At 43.2% G+C, this 21,521-nt stretch overlaps 2 protein-coding genes across 3 annotated transcripts in view; one reads left to right on the plus strand and one right to left on the minus strand.

The window, feature by feature from the left end:
- LOC103388055 (neural-cadherin) overlaps positions 1-8,672 on the minus strand; it is a 42,415-nt gene extending 33,743 nt beyond the window's left edge. Inside the window, 3 exon segments of the mRNA XM_025061657.1 lie at positions 6,870-7,211; positions 7,214-7,427; positions 8,000-8,672. Coding sequence (XP_024917425.1) covers positions 6,870-7,211; positions 7,214-7,427; positions 8,000-8,368 — 925 coding nt within the window. The 5' untranslated portion in view covers positions 8,369-8,672.
- An 11,534-nt stretch (positions 8,673-20,206) lies between these two features.
- Positions 20,207-21,521, plus strand: part of gbp (glycogen synthase kinase binding protein) — a 2,403-nt gene continuing 1,088 nt past the window's right edge. The window contains exon 1 of one of the 2 annotated variants that reach the window (XM_025061382.1): positions 20,207-21,170. In XM_025061382.1, the coding sequence (XP_024917150.1) occupies positions 20,818-21,170 (353 nt within the window). In that variant the 5' untranslated portion in view covers positions 20,207-20,817. Of the gene's footprint in view, positions 21,516-21,521 lie in introns of those variants that run through there. The other variant, XM_025061381.1, reaches the window with a different exon arrangement.

Consider the following 21,521-nt stretch of genomic DNA (forward strand, 5'->3'; position numbering starts at 1 on the left):
GACCACAGTCTGTCTGACAACCCTAACTCTGTTGATGCCCCGCCCCTCCACCCCCCATGACCACACACACACATCTGACTCAGCAGGTTATCGCCCTGAGCCCAAAAACAACCTTTATGAAGTAAAGCTGAAAACACAGCTCCTTCACCTCCTTCACCTCCATCTGTCGGCCATGTTTGACCCCTCGTCTTTTTGGGTTTTTTTTTTCTCCCTTCATTTTTTATTTCACGTTTCTCTTCCTCCTCTCTTTCACTCATGTCCATTGTTCTTCTCCTTCTTTCGCTCCTCGTCGTTAAAACTCATCTTATTTCGCGGTGTTACCAGTCATTTTTCTCTCCCCCTCCCTCCCCTCCCTCCCTCCTTCCCTCCCCCCTCTCTCCCTGCTATCTTCTCCTCTCTTGACTCTCCTTCTCTTCACATTCCATGTCATTCCCTCACTTTCATCTTTTCCTCCCCCTCCTCTGTTTTCCTCCCCCCTCCTCCCTGCCCGTGTCTTCATCTCACCCACCACTCCTCACCCCCTGCATCCCTTGATCCTCTTCATCCTCCACCCTGTTGCTCCTTTCTTCTTCTCCTAACAACAAACACAGTCTGCTTCAGATTACTCTCCTTACTGCTACACACACACACACACACACACTCTCTCTGGTGTCAGTAGGTGGCGGTAGAGCAGGTCAGAGGTGCTGATCTTAATCCTAAACACGTGTGTAGAAGTGACAGACATTTGTCCTGTCACTGTTTTCGGTACTTTTGTGTCTCTAAAACTTCAAAGGCGTCTTTCAATCAGAATCGACTTCAACACAGAAACAGAAACAGTTCCAGTTCTGCCACATTAGATAAACATTGATCCAATAACCCGCGCTGAAGCTAACTGTAGCTAACATGAAAATTGTCACTATTAGCCTAGCCACCTAGCTCTACTCCATCCAATCTATGAACATGTTTTACAGTAATGTTGGTGGTTAGCTGGTCAAACTAGTTCTGACATTGACTAGAAGTAGTTCTAGCACTAGTACTAGTTTACTATTGTTAGATAAACAGCTGCTCTGTTTCGATCTCTAGCATTGATGTAGCTAATTTAGCACATCACGCTTAAATTAGCTTGTTATCAGCTGTGCTAACTGTATGCTAACTGTAAAACCATGTTCTGAAAGTTTACAGATTTAAACTAAACAAAGTGGACATTCGCTTTTTTCATCATCTTTAACAAAATACTGATAATAATTTTCACATATTTTTCCTTCAGGACAGCCCTGATAAAGATCCTGTCTCTGGGTCACGTTGGCTTGATTGGTGTCCATCAACCTGACAGTATCTACCGCATGAATCGCTTCTCGGGGAATTATGAATTTCAGCAGCCGATGAATTCCTCCGTGTCTCGCTGCAGCAGTGGGACGCAGGTCTGTCAACATCACCGCCAGAGACACGGTTTCCTGAAAGTACGGGTTCTCGGGTGACAGGGTTGTTGTCGGGGGTTGAGGAGGTGACGACAGGAGGCGGTGTGTGATGGATGGACGTGGTTCATGGTTTCAACAGCAGCAGCAGCAGCGTGGACACGTAGGGACACGTAGGGACAGGTCTGGGTCCTCATCAGGTCGGCCTGTGTTACTGAAGCCTTCGTGTCCGACCGAGGACAGGAGGCGCTGCCATTTTGGAGCCTTTTATCTGCCGTGTTACTAAAACCCTAACAATAAAATCCATGTTTTATTAGTCCACGCTGAGGTGAACCGTAAAACAAACAAAAATCCATTTTCTAACACTTTGCTCTAATACAGAACCGTCTCAGCTGCAGCCCTCGGAAATAATAGGTAAAAAAAAAAAATTCAAACCATAGAATATTTATTCAGAATCTGGTCAGAATTTAATTTCTATTGTGTACGGTCTAAAACAATTAGAAATTAAAGCGTTTATTTTTCAGATTATTCGCTATTTTTCAGGATTTCCAGTGGGAATTGGAGCCAATCCGTGGCCGTCGTACAGAGGGGGGCGGGGCCACATACACGTATAAACAACAACTGTACTGACAGTTACAGCTTTGGTCAGTTTAAAATGGAAATCTTAACCTAAATTTGTATGTTTTTTGACCATGAGGAGGAGCTAGAGGATATAGTTCGTAAAGATGTTCTGTCACAGGGAAACTGAAAGTGATCAAATCTGTGGTCCCTGCCCCAGAGTTTGGTCCACCCTGCCGTAGACGTGGGGTTGTGTTCTCAGGTGAAGCTGTTCCAACATGGCGTCTGTCATCACCTGCGCTAACACATACACAGAGTCAGGCCTCTGTCTCATCACACACGGTGAACCCAGCTGAGGGTGATGACAGGAAGTCAGGAGGCAGAACGACTCAGACAGGAAGTCAGGAGGCAGAACGACTCAGACAGGAAGTCGGACACTCGTCAGCGCACCTGCACTGTCCGCAGGTCAAAGTTCACCTGAGAAGAAGGAGCCGCAGCAGCAGCAGCAGATGCTGCACCGACTCAAAGTGTTAGAGCGGTGTTGGTCCAACGCTAACAGTTAGCGTTAGCATCAGCCTTAGATCTGTGGTTTTCAAAGTCTGGTGCAGGTCCAACATGTGGACCGTCCGAGTCAGATGAATGGATGGATGTTATCAAAGAGAATGAGTATTACTGCAGTAAAACAGAGACAGTATGACAGTGTGTTTTTTTTTGTTTTTTTTCTCCGAGTCAGATGAATGGATGGATGTTATCAAAGAGAATGAGTATTACTGCAGTAAAACAGAGACAGTATGACAGTGTGTTTTTTTTTGTTTTTTTTCTCTCTAACCATCAGGGTGAACAGCTGGGATTGGCTGCAGTGCCTCCGACCCGTGACCCTGCAGAGGAACAAGCGGTCGATAACGGATGGATTTTCATGGACTGAGGTTGGACGTCGATGTCTGTCTGTGTTTTTCGACGACAATGAAACATATTTCATGTGTGTGTGTGTGTGTTTGTGTGTCCTTTGATGGAGACCTTCAGTGTTAGACTTTGAAAACCAACAGTTTACTGGTTAGAAGATAGTCAGTGTCTGTGTGTGTGTGTCAGTGTCTCTGTGTGTATGTGTGTGTGTTTGTGTGTGTGTGTCTGTGTGTGTTTTGAGGAGAAAACATGTGGGTCAGGTGCCCAGAGACCAGTATGGACAGCTGGCAGTGTGTGTGTTTGTGTGTGTGTGTGTGTGTGTGTGTGTGTGTATGCACCAAGCTCACATTACACTGTGAGGTAACTGACATGTTTTTTAATTTTTGTTTTTGCCCGGACAACGACACCAACAGTACCAGTAGTTTTTGTACCAGGAACCATTTTCAGTAACATCTATAGTTTATACTTTAAATGTTAGTCAGAACACTTCAGGTACTACTAACTGTATTTACTACGAAGTACTTTGTCTTTGTCAGGCTGCTGGTATGAGCTCCGTGTACTGGGTTGAAGTAATACTTGAAAATGATCCACATTCACATCATCTTCTCCCTGATCCTCACCCTCACGTCCTCTTCACTGACCAATCAGATTGTTGGTACTGCAGGGTCTGAATACCCGGTTCTGACAGTGACCTGGGTCCTCAGCCCCCCCCCCCTCCAACAACAACAGGGGGTCGGTGTCTCCTTCCCCAACTCTTCTCCTTTTATCTTTCTGAAGCAGATTAGCCGCAGAGCTCAGTGTCGTCTCCTTTAATACCAACAGAGAGCGAAAGACGAAGAGTCAAAGACACACTTGTCCTTTCAACCAGCAGAGGGCAGGATCCCAGGAGGAAAGACCAAAGGACGTTGGACGGACACTCTGGAGACGCCGAGCTGCGACTGCAGGGATTACTGAAGGTCATGTGATTAAGTCGCACATCACTTGTTCCTAATGTGACACTTTTTAAAACTCAGCTGTTCATCTGTTCTGTTCACCAAAGTCCATGGAGAAAATCACTGATTTTAAGGAGCTGTTTGGTCCAATGCTGCCTCCTGTGGTCAGTTTGTGTCACTGGGGTTAATCTCAGGACATTTCCAACAGTGAAATCACCAAATATCACAACATTTGAGCGTGTTGTGAAACTCTAAAACCACTGGTTTTCTGTGTGGACGTAGAGCGTTAGCATCTTTAGCCTCCAGACTGTGACTTCATCAAATGAAAAACTCAGATCAGATCAAAACTGAACTGAAACCAATCAGAAAAGTCCGACTGCAGCAGGAGCAGCTCTGTCTGTTCATCTGTTCACACACACACACACACACACACACACACGCAGCTGCAGAGATGGTGTTGATGGCAGACAATTAGCAAGGACAAGTCAACACACACACACACACACACACACACATACACATGAACAGACAAGATGATGTGTAGCAGCCACACACATATGGATGGTGTGTGTGTGTGAGTGTGTGTGAGTGTGTGTTCCTGGTCCAGCTTATTTGGGTTTTTTTTTTTTTTGGTTGTGTGGACGCTTTTGTCCTTGTGGGGACATTTTTCTGGTGTCCACAGACTGAGGCGTTAGGATTAGGAAATGGACTCAGATTAGAGCGAGGGGACGGACAAAGATTAGGGTTAGGATGAGCCACTGGAGAATAGATCAGTACGTCTTCTACAAAAGATAAAAACCATGAACAATCAGGTTTTAGTTCCATATTGAAAGCTAAAAAAAAATTGCTAAAAAAATGATCTTCATGAATTTAACGCTAAAATTCATAAAAAATTCAAATTTCAAAAATTCAAATTCAAAAATTCAAATTAAAAAAAATTCAAAAATTCAAAATTCATAATAAATTCATTTCAAAGTTTGATCAGGTTTCAAACCAGCGTCTCTCTGGGCGTCGTTAGCATGTTCTCCGTCCGTGTTACTCCGTGTTGTTTCGTGGCTCTTTGTGACCTTGTCCTACATGGTGATTGGTGAGAGGCTTGGCCCCAGGCCACGGCTGATTGGCCGTCGATAAGCTATTAGGACAATAGCTGTGAGAGGAAACGGGTCGGAGTGATGGAAAGAACAGGAGGGACACCGAGGACGGACGGAGACAAACCAGAGCAGACGACCTGCTGGGTGATGGAGGTCAGCAGAACGAAAAAAAAAAAACAAAAACATTATTGACGGAAAGAATGGGAATTTTCAGGTTGAGTTTTGACTGAACTTTAGCCACTGATGAGAAATTATATTAAGAACGATTAGTGTGTGTGTGTGTGTGTGTGTGTGTTTTCAACACAATGAACAAAAAAAATGACTGTAAAGCTTATCAGCCTTGAGGGTAAACACACACACACACTCACACACACCAACACTTGTTGGGGTGACAGGTTCCCTCCTGCCTCAAGCAGAATCCAGAAATAAAGACAACAGAACACACACACACACTAAATGTGTGTGTGTGCGTCCGCATGTGTGTGTGTGCGCAGCTCTGTTAATTAAACGCACACAGAGAGACAATGATTTTATGAAATAATTTTCATATCAACCCAGTTAATGAGAAGTAAAGGGAATTAAAAAATAATCATGAAATCATGTCTTGTTTCCCTGAGGTCAGAGGTCAGAGACTGTGTGTGTGTGTGTGTGTGTGTGTGTGTGTGTCGATGGCGAGTTGAGACAGCTGGGACAACGGGCCTGAAAAATTCAACGGAATTTCATGAAAGTTTAACACGTGACGCTGAGTTAATGTGATAGTTCAGGGGTTTAGGGCTTTTTGAAGCCGTGTGTGTGTGTGTGTGTGTGTGTGTGTGTTCAGGGTTTCTGACGGAGGATCAGTCAGGGTGAAAACATGGCTGCCAGAGGAACAGAAGTAAACAAGAATCTGCTGCAGTTTACCGCAAAACAAACATCATTTTTGACATGCTGCAGTTTACCGCAAAACAAACATCGACAACAACAAACTATTAAATATAAACTATTGACGATGAAGTGCAGTCTATATGTGTCACTGATAACAGTGACACATACAGCCAGTAGATGGCAGCAATGCACCTAAAGTTTTTTGCAAGCCAGAAAAAGAATGATGGAAGAGTTTTTTTTGTAGTTTTTGATATGATTATAGTTCTAGTTCACAGTTTCACCACCTAAAACATGTTGCTGTGAAACGGAGCTAACGTTAGCTACAACAGTCCTGGTACAGACACCTGAGCTAACGTTAGCTACAACAGTCCTGGTACAGACACCAGAGCTAACGGTAGCTACAACAGTCCTGGTACAGACACCAGAGCTAACGGTAGCTACAACAGTCCTGGTACAGACACTAGAGCTAACGTTAGCTACAACAGTCCTGGTACAGACACCAAAGCTAACGTTAGCTACAACAGTCCTGGTACAGACACCTGAGCTAACGTTAGCTACAACAGTCCTGGTACATCATCATCATCGTTCAGTCTTCAGTCTTTCACCACTAAAAAACCCTGACATTGTTCCTTCACATCACAGTCAAACTGGAGACAGAAACCAGACCGACCTCCAATCAAAGACTTTGTTTACACCACGCTCACAGACGTGTGTCCACCAAATCACACAGCCCACCTTCTCTGTCTAAGAGCAACAAACAGGACTTCCTGCCAAAGGCTGAGGCTCAGCTCAGAGCTGGAGCTGCTCCAGGTGAACAAACACCACTCACTTCTGCAAATAAACCCAGCTGAGAGTCCGTTTGGACCAACTGATGAGGACAGAGACCTGAGACCGGAGCAGAGACCAGACCAGATGTGAAGTTCAGTTGATTTTGTTGATTAAACATTTACTTTGGAAAGTGGGTCACATGGGAGAACCAGTGACGATGGAATGATCTGAATCTACACTCAGGTCCTGGACTGGACCGAGACATGAAGACCACCTGAAACTAGTGACGGAGATCAGAAAATTTAAAGTCTCCCTGAAACTAGTGACGGAGATCAGAAAAAAGAAAGTCTTGTTCCTACCTCTGCGGTTCTGGATCTTCACTGTCACTTCCTCAGGTTCCTGCAGGTGGCGTGCCAGGAACAAACGTCCGGAGTCCCGCTCAATCTGGACCGGTGAGTCTGCTGCCTCTGGGATCACCTCGAACCACCTCTGCTGGAACCTCAACTCTGGTACCGTAAAGACCAGGTCTCCCACCTGGGCCTGGTCTGGAACCATCACAGTGAAGTTTGGTTCTTCAGAGACGTTCCTCCTGGTCCTCTTCCTCCTCTGCAGCTGGTGTTTGAGGACGTTGACGTGCAGAAACACCGGTTCACCGGCCAGTGCTGCATCACCTCCGTCCTTCGCGTACAGACGCAGCTCCACCCCACCAGAACCACCTGACCACCGCGTGGAACCACGTGGAGTAACTTTGACTCTGGTGACGCGTAGAAGACGACTGGTCCATTCTTGTCCGTGTCTGAACACCGATCCTTTAGGTGAAGCACTTTGGTGCCGAGAGGCGTCAACTCATCCAAGTCCACGGTCAGGTTCCCACAGGAGGAGTGAGGAACGTTGATGTTCTGCTCCGAAACCTCCACCTGTGGACAATCAGAACCAGAAAGAAAAAAAAAAGTATTTAATTTTTGTCCAGTACGTTCAGGTCGGACCAGTTCTAGAACATTTTTCAACATTATCTCTTAGCCAAGGATTTGTTTTTTCTTAGCTGTTCTTTAACTCTCTTTTGCTAGCTTCTTTAGCTACTTTAATTAGCCAAATTATTAGCTAAAATATTGTAGTATTAAGTGTATAAAGTGTTTTCTATATATTTCTTTTTTTTTTGTTAGCCGTGTGGCTAACCATTAGCTGTCTTTCAACCATTAGTCTCAGTTTGGCTTAAAGTATTTTCTGTCAAACCTTTAGCTTTGTAACTTTCTATAGCATTTTAGCCTTTTATGGCTATCATTTAGCATTTGAAGCTATTATTATTTTTATTACTGTGTGATATTTCATTAACAAAGGTTTGAATATGAAACTTTTTAGATTAAGTAGAAAAAAAGAAAATGTCACATGATCAACGATATCGCTAAATTATTTGTAATTTATTATCTAAAAAATAAATTATTTGTAATTTATTATCTTAAAAATTTGATTGATTGATTGATTGATTTACCTTTATTAACACGGTTCCTCTCAGACATCGCAGGTGAACCTGCAGCTCATACATGGCTTTAAACTCTCGGTCCAGAACCTTGGCTGAAACCAACCCCAGGTACGGGTTCCGTTCCAGGTTCTGCTGGAGTTCCTCCCGGTGATAAACTAGTCTGAAATCCCGGGAGGACTCTCCGCTCAGTCCGCTCCTCAGCTCCTCTGCTCCGCAGACTCCTGGTCCCTGCAGCCGCAGTCTGACTCCGTCCACCGGAGTCCCCGCCGGTGACTTGTCCGAGATCTGACCCAGGAGGAGACGCTGCGCCGCGGAGGCTGCGAGGAGCAGGTTGAAGAGGAGCGGGAGGAGGCGAAGAGGAGCAGCGGCTCTCCTCATGGTTCCATCAGTAACAGAGGAATCACAGAGAAGCCCCAGACCCTGGGGAGGACGGACCGGGATTCAGTCCGAGCGGAGGTGAAAGAGGAGGTTCGACGGCGGGTTTATCCGGACTTTTCTGGATAACAGCTGTAGTTAAGGTCCTGGTCCAGGTTCTGGTCCAGGTCCAGGTTAAGACAAATGTCCAGGAGACACTTTTACGCACAATAAAAAAAGTCTCCTTTAATCTTTATTTAAAAGATAATTTAAAAAAAAACATATATATAAGAATATTTAAACATGAGCTGTTTTTTTTTTAATTATAACTTTTTTCTCGATCTCTGTTTTTTTTTAAATTACAATATTGAAACTTTTTCCTCGATCTCTGTTCAAAATTTCAGTGATGAAGATGAAGAAGAAGATGCTGCTGCTGCTGCTGCTGCTGCTTCATCCCAGTCTGCAGACTGTTCCTCTTTTCCGGAGGAGACACACACACACTCTCACACACACACTCAGACACCATGAGGTTGTAGTCGAGGCTCCGCCCACCAGGCGGGACGCACCCAATCAAATGAGGGGAAATGAGAGAGAGAGACAGAGAGAGGTTCTGTTGATTATATTTATTTATTTATTTGCATCTTCTCATTTTTCCTAATTTAATCTGACGTTGTTTTGTTATCTGCTGAATTCAGTCTGTGACGTCACAGAGAGTCAAACTACTGGGTGACAGTCCAGAAGGTCAGAGGTCAGCGGAAATGACCAGTGTAAACAATAGCAGTGTTTAACTGATGACACCTGTCAGATGATCTATTGATCCCTGATTGTTTTATTGTTGTAGTGACGTGAGGACCGGGGTCCAGGGACACGGCAGCTGCTGCCACCTGTGGTCAGTGTGTGTCACTGACGGTAAGTCTGAACAATGGATAACACATTTGTTGAACTAAATAAATAGATAGATATGATTTTGTTTTGTTTCATTACTTTTTAATAACATTTTGGGATGACATCACAATTTATATCATGTTGTTTAAAACCGTTCCTTCTCTAAGTTCTTTTTCATATTTAAGAACAAAATAAAAGTCAAACCCTCGCCTTCAAGAAATATTGTCATAGTCCTCCAACAGAAAAGAAGAGCAGGAGTCGAAGTAGTGTAGTTGGGGGATGAGAAGGGGGAGGGGGGAGTCATGGAGGGAGGGGGAGGAGAAAGTGAGTCTTGTGTGATGAAAGAGTGAACTGAGAGGTTTTGACAGGACATTGGACGCCATCACCTCAGTCACTCTGCCTCACTTTAAACTTAACCACTGCAATCTGGCTTCAGACGTCCGACTGATCTCCGAGAAGGAGGAGGACGGGGGGGGGGGGGGGAGGATGAGAGGTTGCTGGTTCGTATCCCAGACTGTGAGAGCTGGAGAAAAAGTTTGAGATTTTTTTTTTTTTGATTTAAAATGATTCTGTAGTTTTCAGTCTGACTCAGAGTGAGATCACCCTGAAGATATCACAGTTATTCTGCTGTAGGTCCAGTAGAGGTCAGCTGTAGGTCCAGTAGAGGTCAGCTGTAGGTCCAGTAGAGGTCAGCTGTAGGTCCAGTAGAGGTCAGCTGTAGGTCCAGTAGAGGTCAGCTGTAGGTCCAGTAGAGGTCAGCTGTAGGTCCAGTAGAGGTCAGCTGTAGGTCCAGTAGAGGTCAGCTGTAGGTCCAGTAGAGGTCAGCTGTAGGTCCAGTAGAGGTCAGCTGTAGGTCCAGTAGAGGTCAGCTGTAGGTCCAGTAGAGGTCAGCTGTAGGTCCAGTAGAGGTCAGCTGTAGGTCCAGTAGAGGTCAGCTGTAGGTCCAGTAGAGGTCAGCTGTAGGTCCAGTAGAGGTCAGCTGTAGGACTGAAATCAGGAAGAGTTCAGTCAGACTGTGGTCTGATCAGGACAGATGGTTTAGATTTACAGGAGGAGGAGGAGAGAGACGGTTCTCCTCCGTCTGTCCAAAATATCATAAAACAAATCTGAGAACCATCAACTTCAGGAGTAACAAGGACAGAGGAACACGTGTGTGAGTGTGTGTGTTTTAATGGCATTTAAACATTTTAAAGTAGTACTTTCCTTTAAATCTGGATCAGTTATAAAGTGACAGCCATGAATTGAATTCACCTTCACACACACTGTGTTTGTTTCTTCATCCATTTCTCTGTAAGTTTAGTGAAATTATTTTGTCTCTTTATGATAAATTTAAATAATAACAATGTGTTTAGGAAAGAAATATTCACTTGATAAATGAAATGTTCAGAATTGAGTATTTAGTCGTCGTTTATGGCAGTTTGTTAAACATTAAACATCACCAACAGCCAATCAGAATAAACCCAGTTTGAAGTGAACTGTATTTTCTATCCAGTCAAGTCCTGTGATGTGTCACCGTAATAACGTGAATATTGTTCATTTCAGACTGGACTTTTCAGCAGCACATGTGGATCTGAGTCTGTGTCTGTGACGGCTGCTGATGATGGATGGACGTCTCTGAAAGCAGCAGCAGCAGCAGGAGGTGATTCAGCTGCTAAACATCAGCCCTGCTGTAATGAGGCTGACGCCTGCTTCAGATAAGGGACCACAGAAGGTGGAGGTGAGGGGTCGGGAGGGGGCGGGGGGGTGATGGCCGATCGACAAGGGTCCGGGGTTGAGCGTGACATCGTGACATCGTGACCTAACTCAGTATTAAGGAGATTGTACCAAGACAGGAACTACATGGGTTTAAAATTTGAGATATTGTTTACAGGCTTGGACCTTCATGGCCAAAACTGACCACAGGAGGCAGCAGTGGACCAGCAACTCTGTGAGCTAAAATCACTGATTTTTCTCTCTTTTTCTCGACTTTGGTGTGGAAGAGTGAGTGGGCCTCTGAGTGAAAATGTCTACTTAGCTGGTGTGGAGTGTTTATTTTTCAAGTTCCCACTGTGACATAATGGGGAACACACACACACAAACACGAACACACACACTAACAAGCAGCAGGAAACAGACTGACAGACTTAAACTTCAACAGATCAGATTGCGCACGTGAGTGCGTGTGTGTGCGCACACACTTACTGACTGACAGACTGTTAATCTTTCGCCTCCTCCTCCTCCTCCTCCTCCTCCTCCTCGTCGTCGTCTCCACTAAACTCTTCCATCCTTTCACCTTCACCTTTTTCCACATGCCGTCCTCCTGCCCTGTCTCCACTTCACAGACCTTCACCTCCTTCTTCCCTTCCTGCTCCGTCTCCTCCTCCGTCTTCATAACTACTCCTGTCAGCTGTGACTTACCAACCACACACTCTAACATCTGCTGTCTATTTCTTCATCGTGGTAAATTTTGGCAACAGTTGAATGGAAAAAAAAATCAGAGACGTTGCCTCTCAGGACCTCCGGCCACAGAAATCTTCCCACAGAATCACCTGGTACCGACTGTAGAACCGACTGAAGATGATAGAAGAGACTGCAGAAGAGACTACACCAAAGTCCATAGAGGAAATCAGTGATTTTTAGCTCACGGTATCAAAGGGGATGCTGGTCTACTGCCCCCTGTGGTCAGTTCATGTCACTGAGGTACATCTGAGGAAGGACACAATAACACTTTCTCTATAAACTGTTTTCAGTGCATTAGGGATTTTTCTTTATGTGCTCCAGGCTGCCGCCGTTGAGCTCGTGTCTGCCACTCAGTGGTAGATGAGTGTATGACACCTGTCTACCTCTGATGACCTCAAACGCTCTTTTTAATCTTTCTAATATTAAATCTCTAAACTGGTTTTAAAGGATTAAAATATATTCATTACTTTAAAATATTGTTTGTCACTTTGAATATTGTTTTTTTTTTATCTTTTCATTTTAGTGAAAACTCATTTCTGACTCTTCTCTTAACCTGATTTAAGTGTCTATCTGTTATGTGTTAAAATGATTAGCTGTGTATAAATGCGCACGTTCGCGCTTCTTGTGTTTCTCGTGCACAAGTGCGTACGTGCGTGTGACCGGCTTTCCTCATTAAAATTGGAAAGTTTTATTTGTTAGTTTGTTATGGTTCTGGAAGTTGAAAGGATTCATAGATATTAAATCGTCTTTTCCTGTAAAACACGTCATTTATTACTGTAATGTTTTAATCTGTGATGTGACTCTTATTAAACATGTGAAGTTTAATGTCACAGGTATACAGGAATACGACAACTTCCTGTGTCCTGGAGAAGTTTAAAAAAAAAAACTTCTACGTCAGCAGCCCCACCCCTTCCCTCCTTTCCCGCCTCGCTGTTCTGCGCATGAGCAGACAGGATTCAGGAAGTCGGTAGCAAAAACAAACTTACCTGCGCGGTGTTTCACTACATGAAGCTCAGTTATTTTAGTGAAGTTAATGAGGCATTTATGTAATAAAATTAACTTTTTTTTTTTATTAAAACGACACAAATGTAATATTAGTGCATTTTCATTGTGACGTGACGTAAGAAACCAGCAGTAGGAACAGACGCTGGACTGGAACGCTGCTATAAGTGTCTGCCCTGATGGATGGACGATGGTAAACGATATTAGAGGCAAAAACTACTGACGTTTATAAACCACACTATATTATAAACAATATTTTATATTGTTGGGACCCACACACCCACTCTGGAGTGGATAAATACCTGGAAACTCCCCACCAGGAAAGTAGAACTGACGAAGAGGCGAAACGTCCTCCACTTATTTGAGGTGAGTCCAGTTTCCTACTTTAAAACTGAGATTATCTTGTGTAAAACAGTTCCCACTGCGGTCTCAAGAGGGCAGTACAGTTCAAGTTATGTGAAGTAAAGAAATATATATAATAAATATTGTATTTTCATAAGCTAAACTGGTGGCTGTTCTTCAGACTGACGTTGGATTTGAACTCAAGCTGACACTAAGTTACCTTTTAGCTTTTTGAGTAACTTTTTAATATACAAGTAATGTATAAAAGGGCAACATAATGACATGTGTGGTATACAATTTATATCAGTACAATTTATAAGTTCATAAAACCTCAGAACATATCCTTGATTTAATTAGTCTTTGTAATGTGTTATTTTTTAATGTAAAAATTCAGTTTGAAACTGTGTTCTTTTCTTTGTTGACATTTCTGTCTCAGCCGCACAAAAGCACATTTATCTTTCCTGTAGTTATGCTGCCCACCTGTGGCAGAGCGAGGTACTGCTGAGTGTGTCATACACTATAGGCAAACCTTTCAGTTTTCACAGATTTTTAAATTGGCAGCAGTGGAGCAGCACTGAGAGATGGAACCACTTTCTGTTTGGGCTTTAATGTCAGAGTGTGAGAGACAAACTTCACTTTGTTGGAAAAGTCTGTCTCCATACAAGATCTAACATATATATTGACGTTGTAGACCACTCAGATGTGTGCCCAGATGTGTGTGTGTGTGTGTGTGTAGAACAGGGTGTGGGACAAAAAGTGCAGCTGCAGAGCATACAGTGATGAGCTGCAGCATCGGTGTCATCGACCCACCAGACCTGAGCTGAGGCTATTTCTGTCAGCCCTCGTTCTAGGAAGATACACACACACACACACACACACACACATGCTGCTGGATGTGTCTGGACTCTGAATTTAGACAGTGAATACACTGACAATGTGATGCTGCAAAGTCGGAGCGTGTGTTTGTGGAGAAGGGTCTGGTCTGGTTCTGCTTCTCTGCCCAGAAACAACTGACTGAACAGACGGCAGTTTTGAATCAATGGAATCAGGACAGAAAAATTAGGATTAGGAATAAATTACGGCTAAGCAGTTGGGTTTTTTTTTGGGCAGAATTTTTAGCAAATTTGTTTTATTTTCGTTCACATTTGACAATAAACGTTCCTTAAGAACAGAAAACTTCAGCAAGTGTGTGTGTGTGTGTGTGTGTACTGTATGTCCTTATCTTCAGTACAAAGCTATGTTGACTATGTTTGGTATGAACACTGAACCTGAGAACTTACTGTCATCATATACATAGACGTAAGACAAACACACACACACACACACACACACACACAGCAGTAGTACGTAGTCAGGTCAGGTCTGTTGTGACTGTAATGACACAGTGAAGCAGGTGTTTTTATATCAGTCACAGGTGTAAACACACCAGTCATTTCTGTTTTTACTCTCCGTCCGTTAAAGGAACAGTTCAGGTTTTCTCTGTGTGTCTGTGCGATGAACCACTGAACGTGGATGCCTCAGTGGCATAAACTGGCCACGGGAGGCAGCAGTGTGTGCTGTGTTTACCTAAAGTTAGAACAATTACTTTTTTTTCTATTTCTATGGACTTTGCTGTGTGAGAGCCAGAGGTTTAGAAACTCTATCTGTGGAAGAGTCGGCATCAACAACAACCGTTAGGTCTGTGGCTTTCATTACAGGAAGGGAGGGGGCAGTTCTGAGAAATAGTAACTGATTGGCACAAGTGCGTCGCACACACACACACACACTCAGATGTGTGTGTGTAATTAATCTGCCCAGCATCTACTCACTTTATCACAGTTTATTTACAACTAGGTGATCAGGAAACTGCAGTTTCACACACGTGTCAGGCCGCACCTCTACTCCGCCATTAACACTGACATAAACACACCACTCACTCTGTGTGTGTGTGCATGTGTGTGTGTACATTAGAGTTCATCTTCATGAAAAAAAATTCTGAAAAAGTATCTGAATACTTTACCAATTAAAAATATATATTTATGAATTGGTTTAGTGGTAATAAATGACATTGCTCAGAGGCCGCAACCTGCTGTGACCCTGACACACACACACACACACAGACAGATGTGGTTGTTTGTTTTGGCCTCACCTCTGTCTTTTCAGGTTCATCAAACTCAGGTTTATGTACAAACCTGACTCAGGGTCCAGACGTTGCTCTGGATCCAGTCAGGAATCGAACCCCAGCCCTGACCCTTCACCCCACAAACTTTGCCCCACAGTCTGTGTCCCATGGTGACATTACCTACATTTAGCCCAGGAAAAAAAAAAAGATTACAGAGAAAAGAAGATTGATGAATGTTAGCACGTCAAATAGAACTTCATATTTACCTTTAAAAGTTTCCACAGCTAGAGTTAGCTTAGCATTAGACAAAAGATAGAAACAAAAAAACAGCTAATGCTAAGAGATACAAAAAGTGAAGTTTGTAAAAATACACAAAACTATGTAGCCAAAGTAGCAGGAAATCGAACAAAAGAATATTGCAAAATTTTTAAAAAATGGTGAAATGATCACCAAGAAAATCTGTTTTAACAGATTTTTATCAAAGACTGAATCTTTGTTTGTTAAAATTACACCGTAAAAAAATAAGAGTCCATCTAAATAATTTAAATAAATCAGAAAAACATTTGTGCTGTGATGATTTCCTGCCTCCTGAAGAATGTCTGTGTTTTGTGTTGGCAGTGAACGTACTGTAAAATGATGATGAATTATTAACTCCTTTATCTACTGTAAACACAGAGATTTGACTTGGCTGAAAAACATTAGCTGCACAAACACGGGTGAACACGGATCACGGCCGCTCACCTTCAACTTCTCAGTCAGGTGATTCTGTAAAATACAGAATCATTTCTTTGTATTTTTCTTGTGAATTCGGCCGAGAGTTGAGTTGATCAACTAGCTCAATTTTCATTCACTAACACAAACTGACCACACGAGGCAGCACTGCACCTGTGTTTCCCAGGCTCTTTAGAATCAATGGTTTTCCCTGTTGACGTTGGTTTGGGCAGAGAGTTTTTATTTTAGTTTTTTTTATACATTTGACTTTTCTGTCAGGAGCCCAACTGTTGGAGTATGAATATCACATACAGACACACACCAGCAAAACCACAGATCATATTGTTCTTAAGTATGTGTGTGTGTGTGTCGCTACTAGACGTAACAGCAGCAACCTCAGCACAAACACACTCCTTATACACTGTTATGTAAGTGACGAGTTGTTCACAGAATCAGTAACGTGAGACGAGCACTCAAGTTTCAGCAGTTTTTACAAACCACAGTGGTCTGAGGAACGTACACACACACACTCACACACACACACTCACTCTATACACTGAGGCACACAGTACACAGTGTGCTTCTGTGACTTGGAGACATGTTATGTTATGTAATTTTCTGAACACCCAGTGAAGACCTCGAACCCAAATTCCACGTGAATTTTCTTGGTCTGTTCACCTCATAGTTCAAGCACAAAATATTTTAAAAATCCAAGATTAATCTGTAAATGCTGAAAACCAATCAAAACGCATTCTTATCTTCACAGGACCAGAATCAGGACCTTTAAAAAAAAAAAAAAAAAGCACGACATATCCCTCTGAAAACACCTCAGACAAGTTTCTTCTTCTTCACTTTATTGGTGAAGTCTGTTTGTTTACGTGTTTCCTCCCCAGGTCTGCAGGGTGACGGCAGAGCTGCCAACGAATCTGTTGATCTCACTTCCTGTCTTGTGAAACCTCCTTACATTCCTCTGTCAGAGACAGATTGATAGAGAGAGGCCCGGGCTGTATAAAAATGGACTCTCTCTCTCTCTCTCTCTTTCTCTCTCTCTCTATTACTCTCTGCCAGTGTTTGAATGGAGGAAACAAACTCACTGAACTCCGGCCGTTGGCCGTTGCCCAACTGCTATCAGAGTTGACGCTGGAGGCTGAAAGGCCTGTTTTTCTCTGTGCTCTTCATTCAACGGCAGAGAAACAGGAAGAGTTCAATAACAAAGGAAGCAGTTCATGTGACAAAAGGACACGGCAAGAAGCCGTTTCGCAAAAGTTAGCCGTGTTGGGACTCAGATTAACAGAGTCATGTAAACATTGGAGTTTCATCAAAACACCAAAGTCTGTGAAAAAAAAATCATGATTTAACATCAGAGCTCCCAGATGTTGTCGACCCACGTCTCCCTCTATGATTCAGAGCCCTTTCATACCAGAGCTGTTTGGTTGGCTTTAAGTGGACCAGAGATGGTTTCCTTGAATAGTCCGCTTCGATTGGACAGGTGTGAAAGTTCATCTGAGCTCCAGTCCAGACCAAACGGGCAAACTCTGGTCCTAGTGGTCTCGGTTCGTTGAACCCTTAAATGGTTCACTTATATAATGAGTTGTGGTCACAACGTAACTGGACGATAGAACCAAAGAAAGTGAAGCAAAGAGATGAGGTAACATGTGTAAATACAGTGTATTTTGGTTAGATAAACTGAAGGATCAGAGCTGTGAACGGCAGCAGTGAGGAGGTGCAGGCTGGTACTGATCTCTGGTCAGCTATACCGTGGTTGAACAATGGACTTCTTCGTGTCTTTTGTCTCGCTGGTCAGTCCTCGATTGAGGCGGAGCAACTGTGACTCCGTGATGTTGTCCAAACAGCTTGGTCTGCTTTAAAAAGTGAACCAAAACTAATGAATCAGTGTGAAGTTTTTTCTGACGTTCCAACGACTGTGATGTGTCTGCGGCCTTTACTTAGATTCACCTGCTGGTCACAATAGAGGATAAAAAAAACCTCTTTATTTTACTTTTCATGTTTTACATTTGTTGTAGTTAAAGTAGAAGCCGGTCTGGACTTCTTCAACGCTGCACTGTGCTAAGATGACGTGAACATTTTCACACAGGCGTTAAAGTCCATTGTTCTAGGATAGATTTAAACTCAGGTATTTGAAAAACATCCTACTTCAGACGTTGGTCTGTGGAAGTGAGTCCACAGAAAGTGGGTCACACGTACACAAACACACTTCCTCAGTCTTTCATGTTTTCCTGTGTGTGAGTCAGCAACTGCCAATAAAACACAAACACACACACACACACACACACACATTCCCTCAGACCGTGACCTCATCCTCCTCTTTGTCTTGTTTGTGTTTGACTGTTGTCGGTTGGTATGTCTCCACCCTCTGTGACTCCACCTCCCTCCACCCAGGACATGCTCAGGACTCTGGTTCTGGTAACAGCCACAGCTGTGGAGGTTTTTCTGTATTTACTGCTGTGCAGTAAATAAAGTCGTTGACTGTTGAACCGTGAGGCCAACAATAGTCGTTCAGCTGCTGCTGAAACACAAACCCACACTTCACTTTGAAAACCTTATGGTCACAGTTCTGGGTTTCTTCTTTTTTGAAGGGAGTGTTGTTTAATCAAGGACATAGTTTGTCATAGTTTTTTTTTAACTATTCTGTGTATTCTGCGTGTACATGTCTGTACAAGTCAGGAACTCTCAGATCAAAATGATATAAATCTCATTCAAAAGTCCATAAAGGAAACCTAATAGTAGTAGATGAAAAAAGTTTCAAATTTTCTGTGTTTTTTAAACTATTCTGTGTATTCTGCGTGTACATGTCTGAGCTTCTAAAGAACGGAACTCTCAGATCAAAATGATAACCTAATAGTAGTAGATGAAAAAAGTTTCAAATTTTCTGTGAAAGTATTTTAAATAGACATTTTTTTCTTAAACATTTATTGCCTTTGTTATTTATTGTCAATGAGCTCTTGGTACCTAATAGTAGTAGATGAAAAAAGTTTCAGATTTTCTGTGAAAGTATTTTAAATAGACATTTTTTTCTTAAACATTTATTGCCTTTGTTATTTATTGTCAATGAGCTCTTGGTACAAACTTTAAGTTACATTATTAGAATTTTTTTATTCAGTGGTGACGATCTAAATTGTGTTTTTTATTTCTAGGCTAACTTTTACCAGTCTGTTGCTACTAGTTGTTTTTGCTGTCCTTTTTTATAAGACTCTTCTATCATTTTGACTTATTAATTAATTAGTAAGTTAGTATAAAACATGTTGCTTTATTTTTAGGCATTCTTTTTTTGGCCAGGTTTTACCTGTTTATATTTTTTTCTGGCTTAGTCACATTCAGCAGGTGGTGTTTTAAAAAGTTTTGTAATGTTCCTTTAATTTAAACAGCTTCTCCATGTGTTTCGTCCAAGTGTTGTGTCTTCACGTTGAAGGAAACTGGGGCTGACAGTTTATCTTTGTTTCACTTCTTTCTTTGTGTTGTTATTGCTCTTTCACTGGATGAATCCAGTTTGAGTCAACTCCTCCTGCTGCTATTGAAACCAACAGGAAACTTCAGGCCGGGCTTTCTGATTGGTTCATGTACCACATGGTGCCTCTGATAGTAGCTCCATTTATGGTCACAGGGGGCTCCGTGCCTCTGCCTTTGACTGGAGCATCAGGTTCAGCCGGGCTGCTGTTTCTGAGAAACAGAAATGTACACAGTGTTTCTCCAATGACACACACACACACACACACACACACACCCTGCTATTGTGACTGTACACAGGCTTAAAGCCAAACATTATGTGTGCTTCATTTTCATTAATCACCTTTGTGTTAACAAATGTGTTTATTGTCGGTTTAATCACTTAGATGTGGAGAATTTGATAACAACATTTGCTCAGTGCGCTTTCATGTATCAGTGTGTTTGAAGAGAGAACCGCGAACCACACGGTCGATTTCTATTTCCGTTGTATAGTCACTGCAGGAATCTATGGAGTTGTTTGCAGGAAATATAATATTTAATATTTTTTAAAACAAGTGGCAGTTTGAACGTGTTGCTATGGTCTCATCAGTCTTATGTTATGAAATCCACCGTGTCAGTAGTTAGCTGTTAGCAAACCACGACATTGCTAACTGTGAGGAATGCTTAAGGCAAATAGGAGTGGTGATGAAACACGTGATTTAAGACAGAAAACTTTCCTATACTGTCATATACTCCAAAAAAAAAAAAAAAACACATTCTCTGTTTTTTTTTCCCTCTAATCTCTTTGATTCCTGTGGAACACAGGCACAAAACGTCTGCAGTGCCTTTGATTCCTTTAAGCATTTCACAACCTTGAATGGAATGTTTGGGAATATGAAAGGTGTGGTTGGAATTCTTCCAGTGTGAATGTGTGAGCTGTGATTTCACCACGTGTACTGCTGCTCTTTAACGTCTATGTTTACTGCCTCACACCAGTGTGACACGTGGACGGGGCCATAAAGAGACTATGTGCAGTGTATATATATATTGAGAAGGTAAATTTTTTTTTTTGAAGGATTTTAAACGCCTCGCTTTGTTTGTTTTTCCTGGAGAGACGGTAGACAGTTAGTGTCTTATGTAATGTCCATTTGGACAGATCGCGCCAAAACGCATGTTGGGTCGGGTGTATAAAAGGGGACGCCTGGATCATTTCAACGCCTCAAAAGACGTTAATCGAACTATTTACAATTTTATATAATTTCGAATACATGTTTTATTTCTTACAAACTGATATTTTAGCTGAGGGAGGAGGATGCGTGTACAGCAAATGTCTGTTTTGGTCGCTGAACCCCCCTCCCTTCTAGAGGGAACATGGTAGAGTCCATTACACGTCATCCATTGTTTACAAATCTAGCCTGGTTGTCGGTCGGAGCTGAGCGGCGTGGCGACAGCGAGCGAGGAGTGAGGAGCGGCCAGGCGGCACTCATTCATCCCAACAACCAAGACCCTTCCCCGGACACACCCGACAGACCATACTGCCGCCACCGAAATGCCGTGTCGGAAGGAGAACTACATTTTCCTGGAACAGTCGGTCACCGTCGACTCGAAAGAAGTTGACGCGCTGGTGACGAAGATCGGCGAGGCGCTTCAGCTTCACAACAATAGCGGCTGCGGTGGTGGTGGTGGAGGGCAGATGAAGTCGATGTCCGTTTCCTGCTTGAGTGGACTCGCTAGCAGCGGCTGCTGCGGAGGTACAGGGTTGAAGCCCACGGCTAACATCGTGGCCCCCGCCTTCAGACGCAGCAGCAGCGGTGGAGCCGGCGGCAGTGGCAGCTGTTGTATGCGTCTGCGGAGCCGCGGGCAGCGGGGGAGCAGCAGGGCGAGTCCGTACAGTATTCCCGGGTCAAATGGCGAGCAGGACTGGGACCAGATCAAGCCGTGGAGCAAAAAACGGGTCGGTGTTGTGGACGAGGATGACGACGACCCGCACAGGCTCCTCCAGGAGTTAATTTTATCTGGGAATCTAATCAAAGAGGCCGTTCGGAGGTTGCAGTTCTCAGCCGCAGCTGCGGACAACGTGTCGTGCTGATGAAGGGTACAAGACGCACCGTGGACCAGGGATGTTTTTCCTGTTCCTTCGCCACAATGACACTATACACCCGGGGACTGATTAAGACTAAATGAATTCACAATAATGGTAGCTACGTTTTTTTTCACCAAGTTTCGGACGGTTTGTTATGTTTTTTTTTTTTT

The sequence above is a fragment of the Cynoglossus semilaevis genome, chromosome 13 (assembly GCF_000523025.1).
Source record: "Cynoglossus semilaevis isolate Cse_v1.0 chromosome 13, Cse_v1.0, whole genome shotgun sequence".
Classification (NCBI taxonomy): domain Eukaryota; kingdom Metazoa; phylum Chordata; class Actinopteri; order Pleuronectiformes; family Cynoglossidae; genus Cynoglossus; species Cynoglossus semilaevis.